Below are 22387 nucleotides of genomic sequence, written 5' to 3'. Positions count from 1 at the left end.
TGAAGCAAAAGAAAGCTCATATACCAAGAAGATCCAGCACAGAGGTTGGGCGAAATGGCGCGCTGTTTTGCCCGAGGGAGTTGCTGCAGGCTGAACCTGTGTTTTGATGTTTTCTCCTTCGTTATTGAACCAAATGGGCTGCAAAGTGACTCAAAATGTTCGTCTTGAGGTCGCCCATCTACTCCTAAGAGGGCTCGAGCAATGGTGCAACAGGCAGGGAGTATTTTGCAACACAAGAATGACGAAAAAATGTGCTGTTTGAAGAATGGCAGCCAGCAGAGACGTTTTTTTTTCAATTGCTTGCAAGTGGAAGTTCGCCCAAACGAGGGATATCTCCAGCAGAAAGGACTTGGAGAATGACGGAGAACTGAGGGAGAACAAGCTTTAGCAAGATTTGGGAAGAAAGGGAAGAAATGGTGAAGATAAAGAAGAAGAAGATGGAGAAGAAGAAGATGATGTGGCACAAATGGGCTCAAGGAGGATCAAAGGGCTCTGATACCATGTTGGTAAACTGAAAGGAAAGCATGGAGTGAACACAAACTGAGAATTCTTGCTTTTGGAATGAAGAAAGGTGAGGTCCTTAAGTAGGCACCTCTTACATGATGACTGACATCACTGATGACCTCTGAGCTCCACAATCATCTCCTCAATCTACTCCTAGATTCTCTCAATCATCCTATGTGGCTTCTACCACCACCTAACGGTGCTTATGGGCACCTAACTGTGCCTCTAGCACACACACATAGAAACTAAGGTGTGCCTGGGGCATACACCTTGAGATATCCCATCACAAATTTGTTGAACAATGTTAAATGTCACATAAAAAGGCCCAGCAAGCATGTGCAAGGTCTAAGACTTTGCCAGAAGCGCATAAGACAAGTTTTTCATTAACCTCCAAAAGGGCAAGCACCTATATTGAAGTGTGCCTACCTACATCATTATGTGGGATTAACCCACTGGCAATGCAGACCTGTGTGATGTGTCCTTACAGCCCCACTCCAGAACCGTATCCGGCACATTTTGGGCTTACTTGGATATGTTTCATGATACATTTAGGTTCTTATGGCCCTATCTTCAAGGCCTCTCAAGGGTAATGTAATTATTTCAATAAAGACACCCACCTCTTTCAAAAGGACAACATAAACAAAACTCATCTTAGGTGAGGTTTCTAGCATCGTTCAGTCAGTTCAGGAAAGCGCGTGGTGAAAGATCATGAATTCCTTGGATAATTATTTGCATTCACCAAATGTTTGAGTCATCCTTCATGTGTCAGATCCATACAGCTCCTTAGACGAGTGAGTAAATTAAAGGAATTTGCTGTATGCTTATGCAGCTTTGCTAGGTACTGGTATCCACCCAATGCTTTCAGATATTTTTGCACTTCTAAAACATAAAATATAGAAGGACTAAATATATGTGCAGCACAAGCTGCTTTGTACACAATTTGCTTACACCCACCTGCCAAATATACAAGATACATCACGTTTTAATGCAGCTTATAGGACCCTTAGACAGTCAACACATGCAACAGAAAACAAGTAAATACCAAACAATGGAACGTGGAAGAATGGGACAGAAGATGAAAGCAGATGTGATGATAGCATCAAACAGACCTTTTAGCTGGAGTTCTTGATGAATGCTTTCACTACTGAAATGTTTCAAAGGCCACCATTTCGCACGACTGTCCCATGCTCTCTGTGCATGATCTGCTAGAAGAAACTCGAGTGGTTTATAGAGGGCATCCTTCAGATTGGTCTCTTCCGTGATATCTCCATGAACATGGTCTTGGACTTTGACTTTGCTGCACTCCTCTTCAGCTTCCTTTAGTTCCTCAAAACAAGATACCATCTTCCTCCAAGCAACAAAGGAGCCAGACGATCCATCCAAATAGCAAGCAATATATTCAAACAAAGCTGCTGTCCTGTACGCACCTGAGAATGAACAAAAGAGAAATGTGTTAGAACAATCTACCCTATAAATAAAAGCATGACAAATTATCCAAATAAAAACATGACAAATTATCCAAGTCTATTCCTTAAAATAATTATTGTTGCATTATAAGTTTCTTAATCTATTCAATTTTTCTCCCTCTTTCACCTTACTAGGACTTTGACTACTTCCAATTTTCCAATTGAGGAAATAAGGTGAATCAGGATGCCATATATTTTTCCAATTGAGGAAACAACACTTTTCCACTAACAATCTGGTGAATCATGATGCCATAGATTTTTCAGTTTAATATGCCTGAATATTCTGGGAGGACATCAGTCCTCACCATTTCAAGGTTACCTGTGCGAGAAGGAAACGAAACTTTCAGTAACCTATGTTAGGCCATGGATGCTGTCAAGACCTCTACAAGCAAAAGTATTTCATTAAACCATCAGACTCATATAAGCCCACAATTGGCACTTGTCAAGCAGAAAAAGAAAGGAATCTCCCTCAAACAAACCTGAATTCAAGTCAAACCCAAATTGTAAATGTACTTCACAGTCTCTGAGTTTGAAATAAACAGTCTTCTTCCCACACTATACTAGTTACATGCATAGCGCTTAAGGCTAGCTGTAAAATCTAGATATATATAACATCAGAAATTAATCAGAGTTCCCTTTCTGTAATATATGTCCTTTTTATACATACAAGTAAATTTTCCCCGCTGACCAAGCAAAGTTTGAAGGTTATCTTGTTCTGTATAATGACCCATGGGTGCTGGAGATCAATGCTACACCCACAAAGAGGAGGAAGCCAGGACACAATTGTGGAAAAGGAGGTTTTGGCGAGGTTTATCCTTCAACCAGGGTTCACAATTCGAAACATGGTTGGAACCGTCCGAAGGGTAAACAAGGAGCACCTACAGGGCCAGCCAAGGGTCACCTAGGGCTTACAAGTCGACGTCCACCAGGCAAACCATTTTGGTTGTTCAGCTACCAATCAAGGAGCCACTCAAATTTAAATTAGCAGCTGCCAGAGGCAGTCAGCCACTTGGGCAAGCCACACAAGTCAGATCAACCCCCAATACTCCTGCCTCAAAGAAGGGCACTAAGATCAGGGATTAATCTATAATTTTTGTATTCACAAATGTGGTAGGCTGCCTTCTATAGACCAATTTTGAATTTCATAAATCTATTGCTTGCTATTTGGATGGTTGTGTTGCTTGGACGAAAATGGTGTCTTCTTTCGAGGAACTAAAGTAAGCTAAAGAAGATGTAGCAAAGTCCAAGACCATATCCATGGAGATGTCAAAAAAGAGACCACGCTAAAGGATGCCCTTAATAAACCACTTAATTTCCTTCTAGGAGATACATAACTTCCACCTCCCAACTTTTTGTCCACATTTTGACATAATGTGGCTAATCTTACGGAGGTCAGATTAACCTCAGGTCATGTACCCCCACCTTGGGACAGTTCGGGCATGACGTACCTTCGATGCAATTAGGATATTGTTCGGGTTGAGACACCTAGAAAACCCTATGCCTATATAAGTGTGAGTCTCAGCTCATTTGGGGCCTTCCTGAGACTACCTTCTAGGATGGAGCCCATCTAGGGCCTATATCTCCTCATTCCGCACTTGCAAAGAATACATAGCTACGATGCTTTCCCCCACACAGCGACCAGACTCCACACAGCTCAGCTGGCTCTAATACCAAATGAAACATCCCCAAACCAGGTCTAGTAAATATCACACCCTCGTAGGGTACAACTTCAAGCTAGAGTCCAAACAAACCACAGGCAGGACACACCCATAAACAACTCCAAAGGGTTTGAGCTAGCACCTCACCTCCCAGCCATAGGCTCAGTACGTTGAGCCATCCCTTAGTCTAGGGTCTAGACCACCAAAGAGAGCCATCCATTCTCAAAGTCCATACATACGTTCCATAGCACATGCCCTTTCCACTAGCTGCCGCTCCCAGGCCAGCAAGTCTGCATCCTAAGGAGCGCACTCCTCAGATCCCTCATAATGACCCCTTGATCTATACTTATAGGCCAAGCCCCGGCTACCTTTAGCTATGAGCCTTAACTTAGCATGCATGCCCACATGACTTTAATTTGTGGCCACGCTTTGCCAAGTCTAGCTCATCGCTGCCACGCCTTTAGCAAGCCAACTCTATTCTATAGGATCTAAAACTCATCCATGCTAGCTTTGGTCACAAGCCTAGGTTATTCCTAACCTCGAGTTAGACCGTGCTCTAAGCTTATATCTAATCCTAGATCCCAGGTTAGCCTGGCCTTGGCTTTGGTGAAGCCTAGGCCCTCGTTAGTCCTAACAATTTATATATTAATAATAAATTATATTATATACAATAATTTACATGTTTGGAGACAAAATCCCAAGCAAAATCTCAAAATGTTTTGAAACCTGTGAAACACGTTTCTAGAAACATTTCTAGTAACACTGTGTGGATGTGGACCACGATACTCTGAAGTATTTTTGTAAACAGCCCAACTTGAGTGGCCACCAAGCTAGATGGATAGAGCTCATGCAAGAGTTTAATATGAAGATTCACTACCAACGAGGGAAGGAAAATAAGGTCGCTGATGTGTTGTCACGCATTATGCATAACATGAGTTTCACGGTATTAGAAAGTGCTCTACTAACAGAGATAAAGGAGACTCAGTTAGTGGACTAGTTTATCTAAAGGCTTTGGCCTAAGGATATTGAGATTAAACCCAAGGTAATGGATGACCTCACATCTAGAAAAGGCCAAACTTATGCAAGATATACCATAGATGATGGTATGCTAAAATATAATGGCAAGGTAGTTGTACCTAGTCATATTCATATCAGGTAAGGGTGTTCATTCGACAATGCCACGATAGCCCATGTGCAGGATATCCAAGTGTCAAGAAGACATATGATCTCATGAAACGGGATTTCATTTAGCCAAAGATGAAAATGCAATTACATCCGAGTCTTTTCTGATGACATGGGGTGCTGCCCTTTGGGAGAGAGGATTTGGAGCCTTTGCTCTCTTTGAGTCAGAGCCAGGAGACCACGGTTTCTTCATGCAGCGTCGCCAGAGACAGGGTCCCACAGATGTCAGCATCATGGAGCCGCAGGATTTACTTTTGGTACCTATACCTGCTCAGGATTTCATGCCTACTTCACCTGCAGGGTCAGCCTGGGACGTGATTTCCAGCATTACTCTATGGCGGATATCGTGTTCGCGATGTTCTTTTGTCCTTGGAGGCCATTTATGACACTCTCGCTTCCATTTGGGCGGAGATTATCTTCACTCTCAGGAGTCAGTGGGAGCGGTGTACAGGCACCTCTTTGGCAGCTCGTGGGAGACTTCTATCCTTCATGAGGACATGAGACTACTGATTATTTTTTCATTTGACCCCTTTTGGGATGTCGTGGCATTTTAGACCACCACCATGGCTTTTTTGCCACATTCTTGAGGCTCGGGATAGAGTACTTTCTCTCCCACCTGTTGTATGATTCGTTTTGAATGGAATATATCACTTTTCTCTTTAAAAGATGAAAATGCATATTCCATGGACTTTACAGTTCTACCTACGGCACAAGGTGGACATGATTCTATCCTGGCAGTAGTTGACAGTCTTACCAAGATGGCTCACTTCATTCCAACAAAGGAGTCTGCTAGTGCCTGCAAGTAGCGGATTTGTTTATTAATCATATATTTCATTTGCACAAAGTACCCAGATCCATGATGTCAAAGAGGGATACTAGATTTAGTAGTCATTTTTGGACTGCAGTAGTTTGATGTGCTAAGGATTGAGTTGGAAATGAGTAGTTGGGATCATCCAGAGATGATGACGAGAGTCAACCACACTTTAGCGTGTATGTATCATTGAGACATCATACTTGGAACAAGTGATTACCATTATTGGAGTTTGCCTACAATGATAGAAAACATTCCTCTATAAAATTGATTCTGTTCGAGTTGGAAGTATGGTTATAGACCAACAAATCCAACTATGGTTGGAATACCTTAGAGAGTGCCTAGTATCGTGACCTATATAGAATGTGCTAGCACTTGCAAGAGCTAATAACCACCAAGCTATGGAAAGGGCTACCAAATACGCAAATGAAAACCAATCTATGAAAGAGTTTAAGGAGGGAGTGAGTTTTTCTCAAATTTCCTTCGAAGTCTTTGATTGTAGGAGTGTGCGCTAACTTATCAGGTCGTGGTTAATTCTAAAAAGAATAGGCGAGTTAGCCTATAGATTGGAATTATCACAGAGTTGTAAGGGTCATCCAATGTTTCATGTTTCTCGTTTAAAATAGTTCTTGCACCCAAGTGACTCATTAATCGAGGATATTGTTTTGTTTCGCGAGAGAGAGAGAGAATAATGCAAGGCGCAAACCAACAAGAGTCCTAGAGTGAGGAACAATGCAAGTACGCAATCGAAAGATACCCATGGTGCTAGTTGCATGGCATGGCTTACCTTTATCAAAATCGACATGTGAATCCATGTTCCAATGGCAAAGAGCCTTCCAGACTTCATCCTCGAGGACACTAATGCCTGAAGAGAGAAGAAATGGTATCCTCCAGTCGCGATAGCATGACCTCGTATGGGTCATCCGGCATTATCCTTTGGAGGACCGATATTTGTGTTGCCCTTTATGTATATGGTCAAAAGGCTTTAATGCCAAGGTTGTCGATGATGGTGATTGGCACTCACTAGATAGATCTAGATCTAAGGCGCCTTGGTGCACCATATTGTGAAAATGAGCCTAGGGACAAGTGTACTAAAGAGTATCCCACAAGAAGGGGTAAAAGGGGCATCAAAGGATAACCTTTTAAAAGTGACATGTATTAACTACCTTCTCTGATTTCCTACTGCAGATCACGGGAGTAGCACCGATAATGTTCCACCCAGCCTTTCTTGCTTTAACGTGAGAGCTAACAGAGAATTCGAATTCCAAGCATACGTGAAAGCTCATTCTCACCTCTCACTAGCTTCAACAAGCCCCATCTCCCTAGATGGATCTAGATGCCACATGTCATCATTATAGGGCCTTACTAATGCAACATTTCACCCCTCTCTTGGGATGCTTTAGTTTCCTTTGCCCCTAGGCACATTTCTTACATTAGACCCTTAGCCTTAGATCCACCTAGTCTGGTGCTATCAACCCTCACCTAGGACCTTGACATTAATTCCCTCCCGATCATTTACATGAAGCGCATACAAATATATTACAAATATAGATCCTTTAAGGAAAATGTCGACTGATTCTTCCGAGGTCATGCTACCTCGGCTAGAGCGTAACATTCCTTCCCTCTTCAGACATCAGCGTCCTCCATGATAAAGTCTGGGAACACTCTCCACAACTGGTATACGGATTCCTAGGTAGCTTCGGATAGAGGCTGACCATGCCATGCAACCAACACCATGGGTATCTTTCGATTTCGTATTTGCATTGTTCCTCGGTCCACGATTCTTGTTGGTTTGCGCCTAGCATTATCCTCTATCTCCTCAAACAAAACCACACCTTCGATTAGTGAGTCACCTGTATGTAAAAATTTCTTTAAGCACGAAACATGAAAAACCGGGTGCACCTTATATCCCTGTGGCAATTCTAATTTATAGGCTACCTTGCCTATTCTCTTTAGAATTAACCACGGCCCACAGTATCGAGGTGATAACTTAGCACACTCTCCTGAAGTTAACGACTTCAAGTGCGAAGGAACTCTGAGAAAAACTTTTTCTCCTTCCTTAAATACTCTTATAGACCGGTTTTCATCCGCATACACCTTGGCTCTATCCATAGCCTGGCAGATATTAGCTCTCGCAAGCGCTAGCATCTCCCGCATCTGAACCACAAAGTTTGCGGCACTAGGCACTTTCTGAGATACTCCAACTATAGTTGGATTTGCCGGTCTATAACCATAGTTCAGCTCAAACGGACTGAACCCCGTAGAGGAATGTTTTCTATCATTGTAGGCAAACTCTAACAATGGCAACCATTTGTCCTGTGTATGTTGCCTCAATGACACATATGCCCTCAGCATATCCTCTAAAGTCTGGTTGACTCTCTCCGTCTGACCATCCGTCTCAGGATGATCCTTACTACTCATTCCCAACTCAGTCCTTAGTGTCTCAAATACCGCGGTCCAAAAATGACCGGTAAATCTGACATCTCTGTCTAACACTATGAATCTAGGCAATCCATGCAGACGAAATATATGTCTAATAAACAAATCCGCTACATGCGGGGCACTAACAGACTCTCTAGTCGGAATGAAGTGAGCCATCTTGGTTAGACGATCAACCACCACAAGGATAGAATCATACCCTCCTTGTGTCGTAGGCAGCCCTACAATGAAGTCCATGGAAATGCTCTCCCACTTACCTAATGGTACTTCCAAGGGCTGTAAAAGTCCGAGTGGCTTCACCCGCTCGGCCTTACTTACCTGACACAAAAAACACCGTGTCACATATTCATGAATATGCTTTTTCATCTTTGGCCAAAAGAAATCTCGCTTTACGAGATCATATGTCTTCTCGACTCCTGGGTGTCCCGCACATGGGTTATCATGGCACTGTCGAATGACTCTCTGCCTGAGATCATTCTAACTAGGTACTACAACCTTGCCATTTCTTTTCAGCATACCATCTCTTATGGTATATCTTGCATATGTTTGGCCTTTTCTGGATGCCAGGTCATCCTTTTCGTTTGCCCCGGGTTTTAACACATGAGCCTTAGGCCATAGACTCTGGACAAACTCGTCCACCTTTTGAGTTTCTCTAATCTCGGTCATTAGAGCACTCTCTAATACCGTGAAACTCATATTGTGCATAATGCGAGACAACGCATCAGCAACTTTATTATCTTTTCCTTTTCGGTACCGAATCGTCAAATTAAACTCCTACATGAGCTCTGCCCACCTAGCTTGGCGGCCCCTCAAGTCAGGTTGTTTACAAAAATGTTTCAGAGTATCATGATCCACATCCACATAAAACTCTGAACCATATAAATAATGCCTCCATGTTTTCAAAGCATGGATAACAGCATACAACTCTAATTCATGAGTTGGCCAATTCCTTTGAGAGAGAGAAAGCTTCTTGCTTTCAAAGGCTATTGGCCTTCCCTCTTGAAGGAGAACTGCTCCTACCGCAATGCCACTTGCATCGGTTTCAAGGAACAACGGTTTCTGGGAATCAACTATTTTTAACACCGGTCCTGTGACCACAACTTGTTTTATGGTGTTAAAACTTTCTTATTGATTCTGTCCCCATATAAAAGGTACTTTATCTGAGGTGAGATCAGTCAATGGCAATACTATTTCGGAATATCCTTTAATATGCCTTCTATAAAACTGAACAAATCCCAAGAATGATCGCAACGCGGTCAGACTCTGAGGGATTGGCCAAGTCAATATCGCAGCCACTTTCTGTGGATCCATTTCTATCCCCTCTGGAGTAATTATGAATCCTAAATATTCAAGTCTAACCATACACAGTATAGTTTTCTTTTTATTTACAGACAGACTGGCTTTCCTCAAAGTACTGAACACTATTCTTAAGTGTTCACGATGCTCAGTAATACTTTTACTGAACACTAAAATATCGTCAATAAAATGTACTACAAACTTTCCGATATACGAACGTAGTAAATCGTTCATAAGCATGACAAATGTAGCCGGGCATTGGTAAGTCCAAAGGGCATCACCAAAAACTCATAATGACCAAACCTGCTTCTGAAAGCGGTTTTATGCACATCCTCGGCTCTAATCCGGATCTGATGGTAGCCACACTTAAGATCTATCTTGCTGAAAATCACAGCTCCATGTAATGCATCTAGCAAATCATCAATCCGAGCCATCGGATACCTGTGCTTAACAGTGATATTATTCAATGCTCTGTAATCTATACAGAGGCGAAACGTATCATCCTTTTTCTTCTTTAATATCACTGGCGAAGCAAAAGGTGAGAAACTTGGTTGAATCTGTCCCAACTTGAGATATTCTTCCAGTTGTCTACGCACCTCCGCCTCTTCAGTAAAACTCATTCTATAGGGAGGTCTATTTACAGGTTCTGCCCCCGGGATCAGTTCAATCTTATGCTAAACATTCCGCTCTGAAGGTAAACCATAAGGTAGTTCATCCCTAAAACATTCAGAGAACTCCTCTATTATAAGATTAGCCAGCTTGGCCATCTCACCACTTTGCGCAACATCAGTGCTAGCCGAAGAATCATCAACCGGCTCTACCGATGCCGTACAAAGGAATAAAAACTCTTCTTGAGCTTTTCGGATTTCCATCACGGAAACCAATGGTCCCTGAGGTACATCTTTTTCACCTCGCAAGACATAAAGCACATCATTCATCTTGAATTGATATACGTGCTTTTTCCAATCAATGGCTGGATTCTTCCTAGAATGCCACGCCATACCCAGGGCTATATCTGCATGAGCAAGCTTAGTTATTTCAAAATCAAGCTTCTCAGCATAGTCCTGAATACGAAGCTCCAACTGGGTAACCCTTTGGTCCCATACTTCAGTTGGACTTCCATCTGCCATCCTGACTGTATACGCATATCCAGATGGGTTAGTCTTTAATTTCAGCCTCTTCACGAGCTTGGAGTTAATCACATTGTGCGTTGACGCCGAGTCAAACAACACAATGACATCATCATTGGCCACTTGCCCTTTCATTTTAATTAACTCCGTATCATTAAAGGCTGTATACCCCGTTGCTACGGGCTTAGATAGGATGTTATCAGGTGCACTCGTTACTAGCTTAGCAACAGACACACATAACAAACAAGGTACTGACCTCTGAGAAGATCCCACTAGCTGAATCTGCATCTCTTCCACTCTCGGACTTCCCTCCATTTCCACGTCGCATTCTGAGACTACCATCTCAACCATCCGACGATCCTTATTACGTGGACAATCCTTCCACTGATGAGGCTGAAGGCAATCAAAACATAAGCCTTCTCTCCTCGCTTTTTCTCTTTGTTCTGGGTTTAAGGGAGACTTAGACTAAGCCCGGGCTGCCATTGGGGTTACTTTCCTTTTCACTCCAATGGTGGTACTTGATTTAGGAGTTTCAGCTGGTTTCGCCTGCTTGGCTTGACCACTAGGCTGAGAACCACTCCCTTTACTAATCCATTTCTTCTTAAACCCAGATTTCTTTTGGTACCCATACTGGGTTCCGACCTGTGCAAACCCACTTGGCCTGCTGCCCTTAGCATCCTCATAGTTCAGGGCTATGGCTATTGCATCATCTAACGTGTTCGTGTACTTAGCCCGAACTTCCATTTTTATCCGATCATTCAATCCAAATATGAAATCTTTCACTTGGATTGATTGAGGTAGGGGTTCACCGACCTTCATTACGCTCTCTCGAAACTTATCAGTGTATTCTGCCACTGACAAATTTCTCTTACGAAGGTTCCTATATTGATCCCAAGCTTGGGATGCTTCGTCAGGAGGTAAGAAGTGTTTCCTGAATTCCCTTTTAAACCCCTCCCAGGTAGTGGATGCTATACTATCTTTTTGTTGCTTAATCCACCACCGATCCGCTGCCTCACTAAACATGTGGGTGGCCTCGCGGATCTTCTTGATGTGTAACCAGGTCTCAATGACATCAGACCCTCTCTTGGGATGCTTTAGTTTCCTTTGCCCCTAGGCACATTTCTTGCATTAGACCCTTAGCCTTAGATCCACCTAGTCTGGTGCTATCAACCCTCACCTAGGACCTTGACATTAATTCCCTCCCAATCATTTACATGAAGTGCAAACAAATATATTACAAATATAGATCCTTTAAGGGAAATGTCGACTGATTCTTCCGTGGTCATGCTACCTCGGCTAGAGCGTAACATGTGGCATCTAGATCTCTCTGGGGAAAGGGGGCTATAGCCTAAAAGAGAAAGAGATCGATAACGTACACGATTGAGCTTTGGTTGTAGAGAGTGGCTAGGAGGTCAATCAACGTGCCATCACCCGGTATTTTGTTTGATGGATTTCATAGGATTCGTTGGAACGTTTCAAGAGGTCAGGCAAACCCCGGACCAATTATCTTCAAGGTAAGACTACATGTCCCATACTACACAGCCCCCTCTATGCAATGACATCATTAAGGAATCATAGGCCAGGACAGTCTCCATCCTAGCTGGGTATTCTCAAGAGACCTGTAAGGACACTGGCAAGAGAAGAGAACCACTAACCACCATATAGGTACTCCACGCTAATCTCAGCCACCACACATTAATCTAGGTGGTCTATCCATATATAGCTAACCTCCTGTGCATCCGCGTGTGTGGTACCATGTGACCTAAAGCATATACGAGCAAGCCTAACTACCATGGTGACTCTGCGGACCCCCAACTACTAATGGACACACCTTCACTACCAAAGGCTCTACGTTTGAAGATCCCATGTCCATTATCGGTCTTGCTCTCACTGCATTCTCAGAATTATCGTTGTTGTAACAAGGCCCCACTCCCAAGAATGCCCCTAATCAGCTGAGGCTCACACTTTATATAGGCATAGGGTGTCGTAGCTATCTCAAGAGTCAACCTAAGGCTAACTAACTGCACCAAGGGTATTCATATCCTGATTGTCCCAAAGTTACGTTATATGACCCTAGGTTAACCTCACTCCATAATACTTGGACATAACAATAGGTGCCTTCATAAAACATTCACAAATACTATTAGTCAAGTAGCTCATATCCAACATTCTCCATCCAGCTTGCTGCTCCTGAGAATCCATACTATTGTCCAATGATTTCCATTCCACTGTTACCATCACCAAACCAGAACGTTCAAGTTGTAAACAAGAGCTTCACATTCTCTCTTTCTGACTGACTTCACAGTGACAAGGTGCATCAGAACATCGCACAAATTGTTTGGAAAGAATAACCAAATAAAGGCTTATTTTTACAAATAAAATCAGTTTAAATATGTTGAAATTACAGTAGAATACCAAGTGGCAAGTGTTGGAAAAGAGCAAGCTGAGCAAAATGGAGACAAGAAGATGGACACAAATGAAGAACTGTCTCGTAGAATGAAGAGAAATGAGGGCCATATGTAGGCTACCTCTACATCCACACTGACATCATAGATGACCTCATACCAAAGGCCACCAAGCTCCTAGAATCTCTCCCCTATCCTCTAGAAGCATCTAGCTCCACCTAACACACCTAACTGCCCCTCTAGCACAAACATAGGATCACAAGTGTGCCTATGGAGAGGCAGGACATTGACAAACCCCAACAAAACCCCCCTCAAGGGACTACCTCAAGCTATGTCAAGGATACAGCTAGCACAAGGTGTCACATGCCATCTCATGGTGGTCATGGATCTATCAATGGCTAGGATCTCAAGCTAGCAAGGGTTCCCATGGGTGTAAGGTATACAGAGTGGGGAACACAACCCCCCCCAATGGTTATCTCCCTTGCATGTACAAACAAAATGTCTGCAAGACGTACCATGAGGGCAAAACCCCCCCTAATGGTTATCTTCCCTACATGTACAAACACAAGTCTGCAGGAGGTACCAAGAGGACAACACATACTCACATGGTCTACATCATAGGTGACTAGAGGTGAGGACAAAGAACTCACAGTTTATTACAATCATTTTGGAGGACTATCCACGCAGAGTACCTTGACAACTAGGGGAGATACAAGTGGAGCTCAAAAAACATACTTATCATCTCTTGGATGATGTGGGCTCGACAAGAAGCCTCTTCTTGTAGCAAAGCAAAATATCCATGTCAAGGCAAGGTCTTACCACATGGGCAGTGTCTAGTGCCTTATAAGATGGTACCATGATAAAAGAAGTAAAACAAGTGGATCTGAAAATCATATCCTTCGAGAGAACAATTATCTTGTCATCTCCATAGTTGTGTAGAGAAGCATATCTTAGGTATCTGACCTTCATCTTTTTCTTGTACTTGGAGTCAAATGAAGGTGCCATGAGAGGGTAGATCTCTATCAAACTAATCTGATACAGTCTAGCAATAATAAATGCAGCTTTGACAATCAAATCTTTGAAGAAATGCTGACCTTTGACCACAATTTTTTTATGCATATGCTTGTAAAACTGTCAAACTGCAGGAAGGTGCTCCAAAGATGCAACTCACATGTGCTCTAGATCACATCCAATGATCAAACATCCTAAAGAAAAAAGATAACTGATATAATTCCAGAACTTTCTATCATGAAACCTCTGGAAATAGTTGCAAGCGGAAAGAGAGATCACAGTTATCCCCAAATCGAGCAGTTCGAGGCTGGAGGCCGAAATTGGAGCAATAGAGTGAAGCACTCAAGGGGCTTTCTGGAGCAAAAGAAAGCTCTCACTAAGGAGAAGATCCAGCACAGAGGTTGGGCGAAATGGTGCACTGTTTTGCCCAGGGGAGCTGCTGCAGGCTGAGTCTGTATTTTGACGTTTTCTCCCTCGTTACTGAACCAAATGGGCTGCAAAGTGACTCAAAATGATCGTCTTGAGGTCGCCCATCTTCTCCTAAGAGGGCTCGAGCAATGGTGCAACAGGCAAGGAGTATTCTGCAACAGAGAGATGGCGAAAAACTGCGCTATTCGGGCTGCATTGGGACAATGTCGAGAAATCCTCTGGGGGGTATGGTCGCCTATGTCTGGGGGTTCTCCAACTCCAAGGGCTCGGGCAATAGTCGACTGTAGGTGTAGAATTCGAAGCTCCAAGAGCTGGGCTGAAAGGGGGAAGAATGGTGAAGAGGGTGGAGGTGGAGAAGAAGATGATGAGGTGGCGGGATCAGGCTCAAGGAGGCTGGTACTGCTCTGATACCATGTTGGAAAAGAGCAAGCTGAGCAAAATGGAGACAAGAAGATGGACACAAATGAAGAACTGTCTCGTAGAATGAAGAGAAATGAGGGCCATATGTAGGCTACCTCTACATCCACACTGACATCATAGATGACCTCATACCAAAGGCCACCAAGCTCCTAGAATCTCTCCCCTATCCTCTAGAAGCATCTAGCTCCACCTAGCACACCTAACTGCCCCTCTAGCACACACATAGGATCACAAGTGTGCCTATGGAGAGGCAGGACATTGACAAACCCCAACAGCAAGTTCTAGCAAAATTAAGCTTGTTGGGATCTTATAAACACCATCTTCAAGGCTCATGCATGCTCCAGACCTCAAGAAGGTTAAACAGAATCTCAAAAAATGTAAGACTTATTACCATTTTCATGCAGACCAATGAGCGCTTTGATTGACTGCTCTGATGTAGGATCTCTCTGCAAAATGTCTTCATAGCACTGTGTAAGCATCTCTGTATTTTTTGGTGTTAATGACTCCAGCAGCATGCTTTTTATCCTACAAGAGTACACATTAACATCAATAGCAGTCCTGTACAAAGAATGCTAACTCATCAAGCAAGAAATAAAAAACTTCTCTATCGCTACAATCATAGCCACAGCTACTTGAACAATATTTCAAAAATCTCCTGTGCTCGCTAGGGTCCTATGTGAACACTTTAAAATGCCAAGGATAGTGAAAAACTAATTACATGTTAAAAAATGCAGAGGCGTAATGTCCCCGGGTTAGCCTCCAGTAAGCCAGGACCTAACTGTAATCATGATAATTCAATATACTTATGCTCTTAACCCAACAAGTTACATGTGAACATCAGAACCTAACGTTTTGGGACAAGAAATACCAATGGGTCGCTTGTGGATACACCAGATCCTAGAATACTCTAGTTGTTCACGTAACATAGGCCTCCTTCGCTTGTTTAGATTGCTTGCTGACTTTAAGGGTGGACCCAATGTGACTACAGCTAACAACTTGAAGCTATCCTTAGCTTATTACTATTTTCTTGACAAGCTTACCTTTTTTATCTTTATCAATGTTGAACTTGAAATGTAGTTGAAGCATGAGAGATTCCATTTTGACAGGTGTGACCTGGGACTCCCTTCTTTTGTTTAAGGGACAGCAACAGTTTCAATAAATTGATACACAACTATACACATGAAAAACTGTTTGATAAATGTGCCTCTGAAACGATCAACGAACCTGAAGGGAATGCACTGATCTGATCCCTGGCAACACTTCTCAATCTCCTCATAGGCACCTCCTATATCAGCTCCGCCAAGCATTAGCTGTAAAGAAAGCGATATAAAAAGGTTAAAAAGGTTCCATTTACCAAACAATTAAAGAAGGCGTCACAGCCTTGGGGCGGGGATGCAGGGTTGGGGGCAAAGGGGTAGGGGATGGGTTTGACAGTCACCTGAACAAGAGGAAGTAAGGCCATAGTCAGGCGTTTATCTAGAGAGAGTGTCTTCCGTAGATGCTTGATTGCATTGCTATGCAACCCCTTCACTTTTGTTGTCACCATAGGGACAGCATAATGTGCTCCCTGATGCATTCTTGGCAAGATAAAGGGAAAAAGCTTTATATTCATGTCTGCATGTGACAGAAATCCATACCCATTCAGAAAATTACTATCAAAATCCTTGGAAATATGGTGACCTCAGTAGAATCATTTCAATTTTTAAATTCTAGTTGATTTGAGGTACCCCCTCGAAACAGTTGTCTTCCACAGCTTATTACACTCAAGGAATAACAGAAAGATAACTTTCTTGAAACGAATTGAGTAAGCATACCAGACGTGCAGATAATTGCTGATTTCTTTATCCAACTTGTTTCCCTTTCTTCATCGGAGTCATCATAGAAACTTTGTATAGTTCCTTTTCTTTCATCAAGTAAGGTGCTTTCATGAAGTCTTCTCCTCGAAGATGTAAGGACATTTTCTTCACTAAGTGGCACAGAGGCTTCTGAAGTTAGATCATCATCTGGCCTAGGCACAAACTTTTGTGTGGTGGGGACTGATTCATGCGCACAATTATGGCCAATTACTTCCTCATTCTCCCCAACCCCTTCTGAAAGCTCCATCTTCTCACTCTTAAAAGGTAGATTCCCCCTTCTTTCAGAACCTTGCAGTTCTTGCATGACCGAATCATGCCACTGATGATACAATATCAGACCATGTATCATATTTGCCACAGCATGATCTCGATATGGAGGAGTATCCATTAAGCTGTAAGTAACAAGGGCCAATTTCAGGATGATAGCAAAGTTTTTTCATGGGACCAGATGCTGACAAAGTCAAATGTAAAATGTCTAGCTGAATCCAACCTTCTGCAAAACAATGAGCTTGGAAAGACATGCTTTTTCTATGAAGGCATAAATACTTGTATAATAGGCAGTCAAATGCACTCATATTTCCTGAAAAGGTGCCATCAAAATTGTGGGAATACTAGGCATTGGTTTTCATTAGTACTAGCAAGGAGCTAAATCAAAAGCAATAATTCAATATTCAGTAGTCCTCTATAAGACTAGAATACATCCACTCTTACAAAAAATTTATAAAACAAGCGAATGTGTTGGAATTTGTGAGGTGGTGTTGAAAATTTGTGAGCTATAGAAGATACCATCAAAATCACCCCATTATTGAAATTTTTTTCTAATGATAAAATGGAGGATCTTGTTATGAAAATATATATTGTGATACAATCTCTTAGGATACTAAAGGTGTCCTCAAAATCCCTCTTCTGTGGTTGTTTTTTTTTTCATTGTTAAATTGGTTATTTTTCTGTTATGGCTGAAATTCTTAAAGACTAAATGACCCTATCAAACCAGCTCTCTTTTTATGCAATGGTTCATCTAGTATTATTTATGTGATAAGACTGATATATTACTCTTGTATTTCAAGATACAACATTCAAAAGTACACTAGTTCTTGTTATCTTTTAAATAGGTAATTCAATCAAATCTTTAGCAACCTCATAATTTCCATACATGAAGAGCTATATGCATGTATTATGGTAACTTTAATAGTACATACATTGAAACTACCTTCATATTTACCCTTGTAATCAACCATTGAACTTACACAGATTTGTGGTAGGTCTAGGATCTGCAATAACAACCCAAAGAACCACATGAAACTATATGTAAACTTAATAGCTTATGTGGCTCTGCATCAAGATATCTTTGTCAAATTTCAAGTGCTGAAGTATGCAGTGGATAACAAAGACAACTCTCTCCATTTCACAACAGCAAATCTGAACCCACAAACTGTAAATGAAAATAGAGACATAGAGCAGCAAAAGGTACTTCCAAATACTCAGTTTAGGTCACCATAAGAGTGGCTGAACTGCTTTAGGATGAAGCCACAAGCATCCAGCAAAGTGCCGGGCAAAATACAGTCAAGGAAGAATGAAGAAAACTGCCTTCTTCTTTCGACAGTCTCTGGCAAAGTGCCCTAGGTTCTCACAGTAGAAGCATTTCTTCTGTCTTTGAATCGCCTAACCTATCTTCTTTGGAGTCTCCATCAGACTGTGGCTTACCCTTGATGGGCTTACCCTTGGCTTTTCCTTCATGAGAAAATCTTTGTTGTTGGATCCATCGAACTTCCTCTCCTGAGCTCCATGCTGCACGAGAATGGGCACTAGTTCTTCAAAAGTAACTAGTGTCGACAGTTGTCATGCAATCATGGTCGTCACAAAACCCTTGTAGCTCTTGAGGAGCAGCCAAGAAAAAGTCTAACAATCCGAGCAGAATCCAGTTGTTGACCAACTGCAGAGAGTCGATCCCTCACCACCTTCATCTTGGTGATGTAATTATGTACTAAATCACCCCATCCACGTGTATGTTGTAGAGCTCTGCCTCGAGGTCAAGGATTCTTGTAACATTGTTGACCTCGTACATGTCCTTTAGGATGGTCCATGATTGAAATGCTGTGTCCGCAAGCTGAATATGCAAGCAGATGCAATCTCTGCAATCGTGCCAATGAACTGTTGTGTTCGCAAGCAGAACATGCGGGAGGATGGAATCTGTAGTCGTGCCTCTGCATCACGCAGTACACAATCTCTAATTGCATCAGGATTTGCTAGTGTCACCACTGCCCCGGCAGAATTCTTGATGTCCTCGGACCTTAGCTCCTCTCACCTCATGGCTCCAGATCTTCATCTTCTAGAAAGGACAAACTTGTTCCATCAAGCTTTCTCAAGTCCCCAAAGCATGTGATGGGAAGTCTACTAGCCATGACGAGGATGTGAAAGGCTTAGGAGGGAGAGTGTGACTTTTCTGAAACTGAAAACTGAGATCTGCTCCTGAAAACAGGGCCGTCTCTTTTCTCATGAAGAGCTACTTCCTTCAGGGTTCAGGGGGTATCACGAGTTGCTGACGAGGCTCTGATACCATGTCAGAATTTCAAGTGCTGAAGTATATGCCTGTGCACAACAAATAATGAAGAAACCTTTCTCTAATACACAGCAACAAATCTGAATTGACAAACTCTAAATGAAACAGAAAATAGAGCAGCAAAGGAAATTTTAAAACATACTCTGTTTAGGTCACCACAAGAGTGGCTGAATTGCTTCAGGATGAAGCCGCAAGCATCCAGCAAAGTGCTGGACAAAATACTGTCAAGGAAGACTGAACAAAACTAAGGTATAGATGCGGAGGGAAGGCTCTTACATGCCTTTAAAAGGGCTTCAGTGGGATGCACATTGCAGGCAATGGGGCAAGGCCCTCAATTATATAGGGCTGAAATACCCTAGAACTGGCCAACGGAACCCAGCAACTGCGTCTATCTAACCACCCAAAACTGCAGACCACACCATGTCGACCAAGTCTGGTGCTTGACCCAACCTACAGGTCGATTGACTGCCATGTCTCCAACAAAGAGTCCCCAAAACCTGCCCATTTGGCAGTCCTTCTTGGCACCTACAAGGCAACCTATTTTTTGCCCTGATCTTCTATTGATAGAAGTTGCAGATAGCAACCCTAACACCTGAGAACTGTTCTGATGCAACTCATCCTACCCTTCCCAAGCCTATAGATTAATTATCCTGATGTCCTCATATGGGGGCTCACAAGTGGGTCTGATCTTTTCTAACAATCCCTACATCAAAAGCTAAACATACTCCTGCTTTCATCATGTCATGTATCCAAGGGGGAAACAAAGACGTACGGTCTGGAAGCTAACTGAGCATCCTCATACTGTTTTTGGCCCATAAGGTATAGTGCTTGCTCCAATCGTACAGCTCCAGCCTGTACCTGTGATGCACAAACACTATACACCTATATTAAAAAACACTTTGCCTAGTCATCCAAGTCAAATGAAACTTTTCATAAAAAGTGTCAGGCAAGACAATGAAACCAGAGACCTCCAATAAGTTAGATTGAGAAACGAACTGCAGAAGGCAGAGCAAACAAACCCTATCACGCTGGTGCAGATACTTTGGTTTCTTGTTGTACAAAATCTGGTACATTTTTCTGAACTCACTATCATTTCCTTGAAGACCCTCCAGCTGCCTTGTTACTTCCATGGCTGCCTACAAAAATGTCAACCCCTAAGCACAAAGTTAGTATGGCTTTGAGTTTGTCAAATCATTTGTCTATTTTAGAATTGCTTCTTTTCAGAGACAAAAATACCTTCCACAGATAAACAGAAAAGTTGTCATGATTGTGATTCTTGCTTAAAACGAATTGAAATAATAGTATCTAGAACTTCTTTTATTCATTACAAGCATTCCACAAACAACAGGATTTCGCTCTTCAAAGTTCATCTATGCAACGTAGAACCTCTTCGAAAGACATGCCTATTCATAGGTTCTCCTTGGTTACAGGCTGTGCGCCAATCAAGAACACTGACACTTGGCATCTCGGAACACCAATCAATAACATTACAACTCTTGGCATCTCAGCCATCTAGCAGTTGAATACATGATACATCACATCTTCCAATTCATGACTTCCGGAAACCAAGGTAGTTCGTCATTACTGCTATGAAGGTAAAGGCAGATCTCACACGTCCTGTAATGTAGGACAGTAATGGATAATAGCCTTGGCATATGAAGAATACCCTCCTTTCTACAAGATGAAGAGCAAGGGATATCATATGCATGGGTATTTCCCCCATTGCATGACAAGCTTTCCTGACCATATCGTAGTTGATAAAGAGGTTAGACCTACCTGTACTATGGCCCAGCTCCAAAACAGTGACAGGACGGCTTGCACACTCCCCTTGTCGTCGGATTGCTCAAGGAGGCGGCCACCTCTGCCCCTCCCCATCGCTGATTATACCGAGAGGCAACCGACATGTTCCCACCTGATGAAAGTGGTGAAGCAATGAACAGGATGAAGAAATGGCTGTTGAAGAACGTTACGATGCGGAATTGGAATCAATAGGAATGCAGATCTGAAGTTGGCATGGTAAAGGTCAAGACTTTCTAGTGACCTTGGCTGTCGCCATTCCTACCCAACCCATGTCAAGATCATGCCAAATTTGCTCCCCCTCTTCCAAATGGATGCACAATGGCCTACCAAGACACCCCTCCAATTTGTGTAGCCTCCCCTTGTGGCCGCCTCTTCCAAAAAGGGTGCATAGTATACAATTCGATGACCACTAAATCTTGAACCGCTTCTTCCAAATGGAGCGCACGTTGGGCACTACCCCTTCCCATGCCTTCCCCATTCCTTGGGGCAGCACAGCCACCACCCTAAATCACCCTTAGCTCTCTTCTAATAGATGTCTTTGTCAACCGCTTTCTACACCTATCGTGTGCCTTTTCAGACCTTTGTGAGAGTGCCATTTGGTAATTACCATAAGCCCCGCCATGGACCCTTATCTTGAGGCTCTCCAATTACGCTTTCAGGTTCCACTATACACAATATTGGGGGCTCTAGGATCTCCTCTATCTCTATGTTAATCTACAAGCCATAGTACAAACACAGGGACACATATGGTGTAGGCTAGTGTGTCACAACCCAACTGTAGATCCCTCAAGATCACCCAGGAGCTGAGGCAAGGCAACCTCCGATCATAGTCCATCCCAAGTAAGACTATGCATCCCATACCACGCAACGCTCAGACACAGTCCTGGATGGGCTCTCGGCCTAGCAGGCTCCCAAGAATGACCCGAGTGAGTAATGGCTCTCATATAGATGCCATGTACATCTATAGAAGCCTATGGCCACCCTTAGGTATCTCAAGCTTAAGGGTGTTCTTTTTGTGCCTCAATCCTAAGACCACCGTTAGTGTACCAAAGATACTAAGTGCCTTAATTGTCCCAAGGTTAGAACACAAGACCATACATAGACCTGACCTTCATAACACTAGCCACATTATGTCCATACGTGAACATAACATTCTCCTCCGCTTATTTAGAGAAGGACTGCGACATAAATTCAGGAATTTGCGTCGAAAAGAATCAACATTTTCCCAAGTGCAATCCTCTTCTAAGCGATCTTTTGACTTAACCTTCAGCTCTGGAATAACCTCCTATAACCCAAAAGGCATTCTGGTTCATGGGACACATCAGTGGTTGAATCCTCCAATTGTAAGAGTTCACCCTCAGGTTATCTCAAATATCCAATATCTCTTTCAACCTACTGACGTCAAAGATTGGATGTACCC

The 22387-nt window shown here is 42.7% G+C and overlaps 1 protein-coding gene across 7 annotated transcripts in view; it reads right to left on the bottom strand.

Moving 5' to 3' along the window:
* Positions 1 to 928: 928 nt before the first annotated feature.
* Positions 929 to 22387, bottom strand: part of LOC147901373 (TAF RNA polymerase I subunit A) — a 32993-nt gene continuing 11534 nt past the window's right edge. For all 7 annotated transcript variants that reach the window (XM_087376314.1, XM_087376316.1, XM_087376318.1 and 4 more), the window contains 8 exons: positions 20187 to 20303; positions 19940 to 20025; positions 16566 to 16999; positions 16190 to 16365; positions 15976 to 16061; positions 15143 to 15276; positions 1614 to 1931; positions 929 to 1458 (listed from right to left, as the gene is read on the bottom strand). In XM_087376314.1, coding sequence (XP_087232440.1) covers positions 1256 to 1458; positions 1614 to 1931; positions 15143 to 15276; positions 15976 to 16061; positions 16190 to 16365; positions 16566 to 16999; positions 19940 to 20025; positions 20187 to 20303 — 1554 coding nt within the window. In that variant the 3' untranslated portion in view covers positions 929 to 1255. The remainder of the gene's footprint in view (positions 1459 to 1613; positions 1932 to 15142; positions 15277 to 15975; positions 16062 to 16189; positions 16366 to 16565; positions 17000 to 19939; positions 20026 to 20186; positions 20304 to 22387) is intronic.

Source organism: Dipteris shenzhenensis, chromosome 6, assembly GCF_047967505.1.
Source record: "Dipteris shenzhenensis isolate YYH24624 ecotype China chromosome 6, Dip_SZ_1.0, whole genome shotgun sequence".
Lineage (NCBI taxonomy): Eukaryota > Viridiplantae > Streptophyta > Polypodiopsida > Gleicheniales > Dipteridaceae > Dipteris > Dipteris shenzhenensis.
The sequence above is the reverse complement of the archived record's forward strand: the minus strand, read 5'-3'. Positions and strand labels throughout refer to the sequence as shown.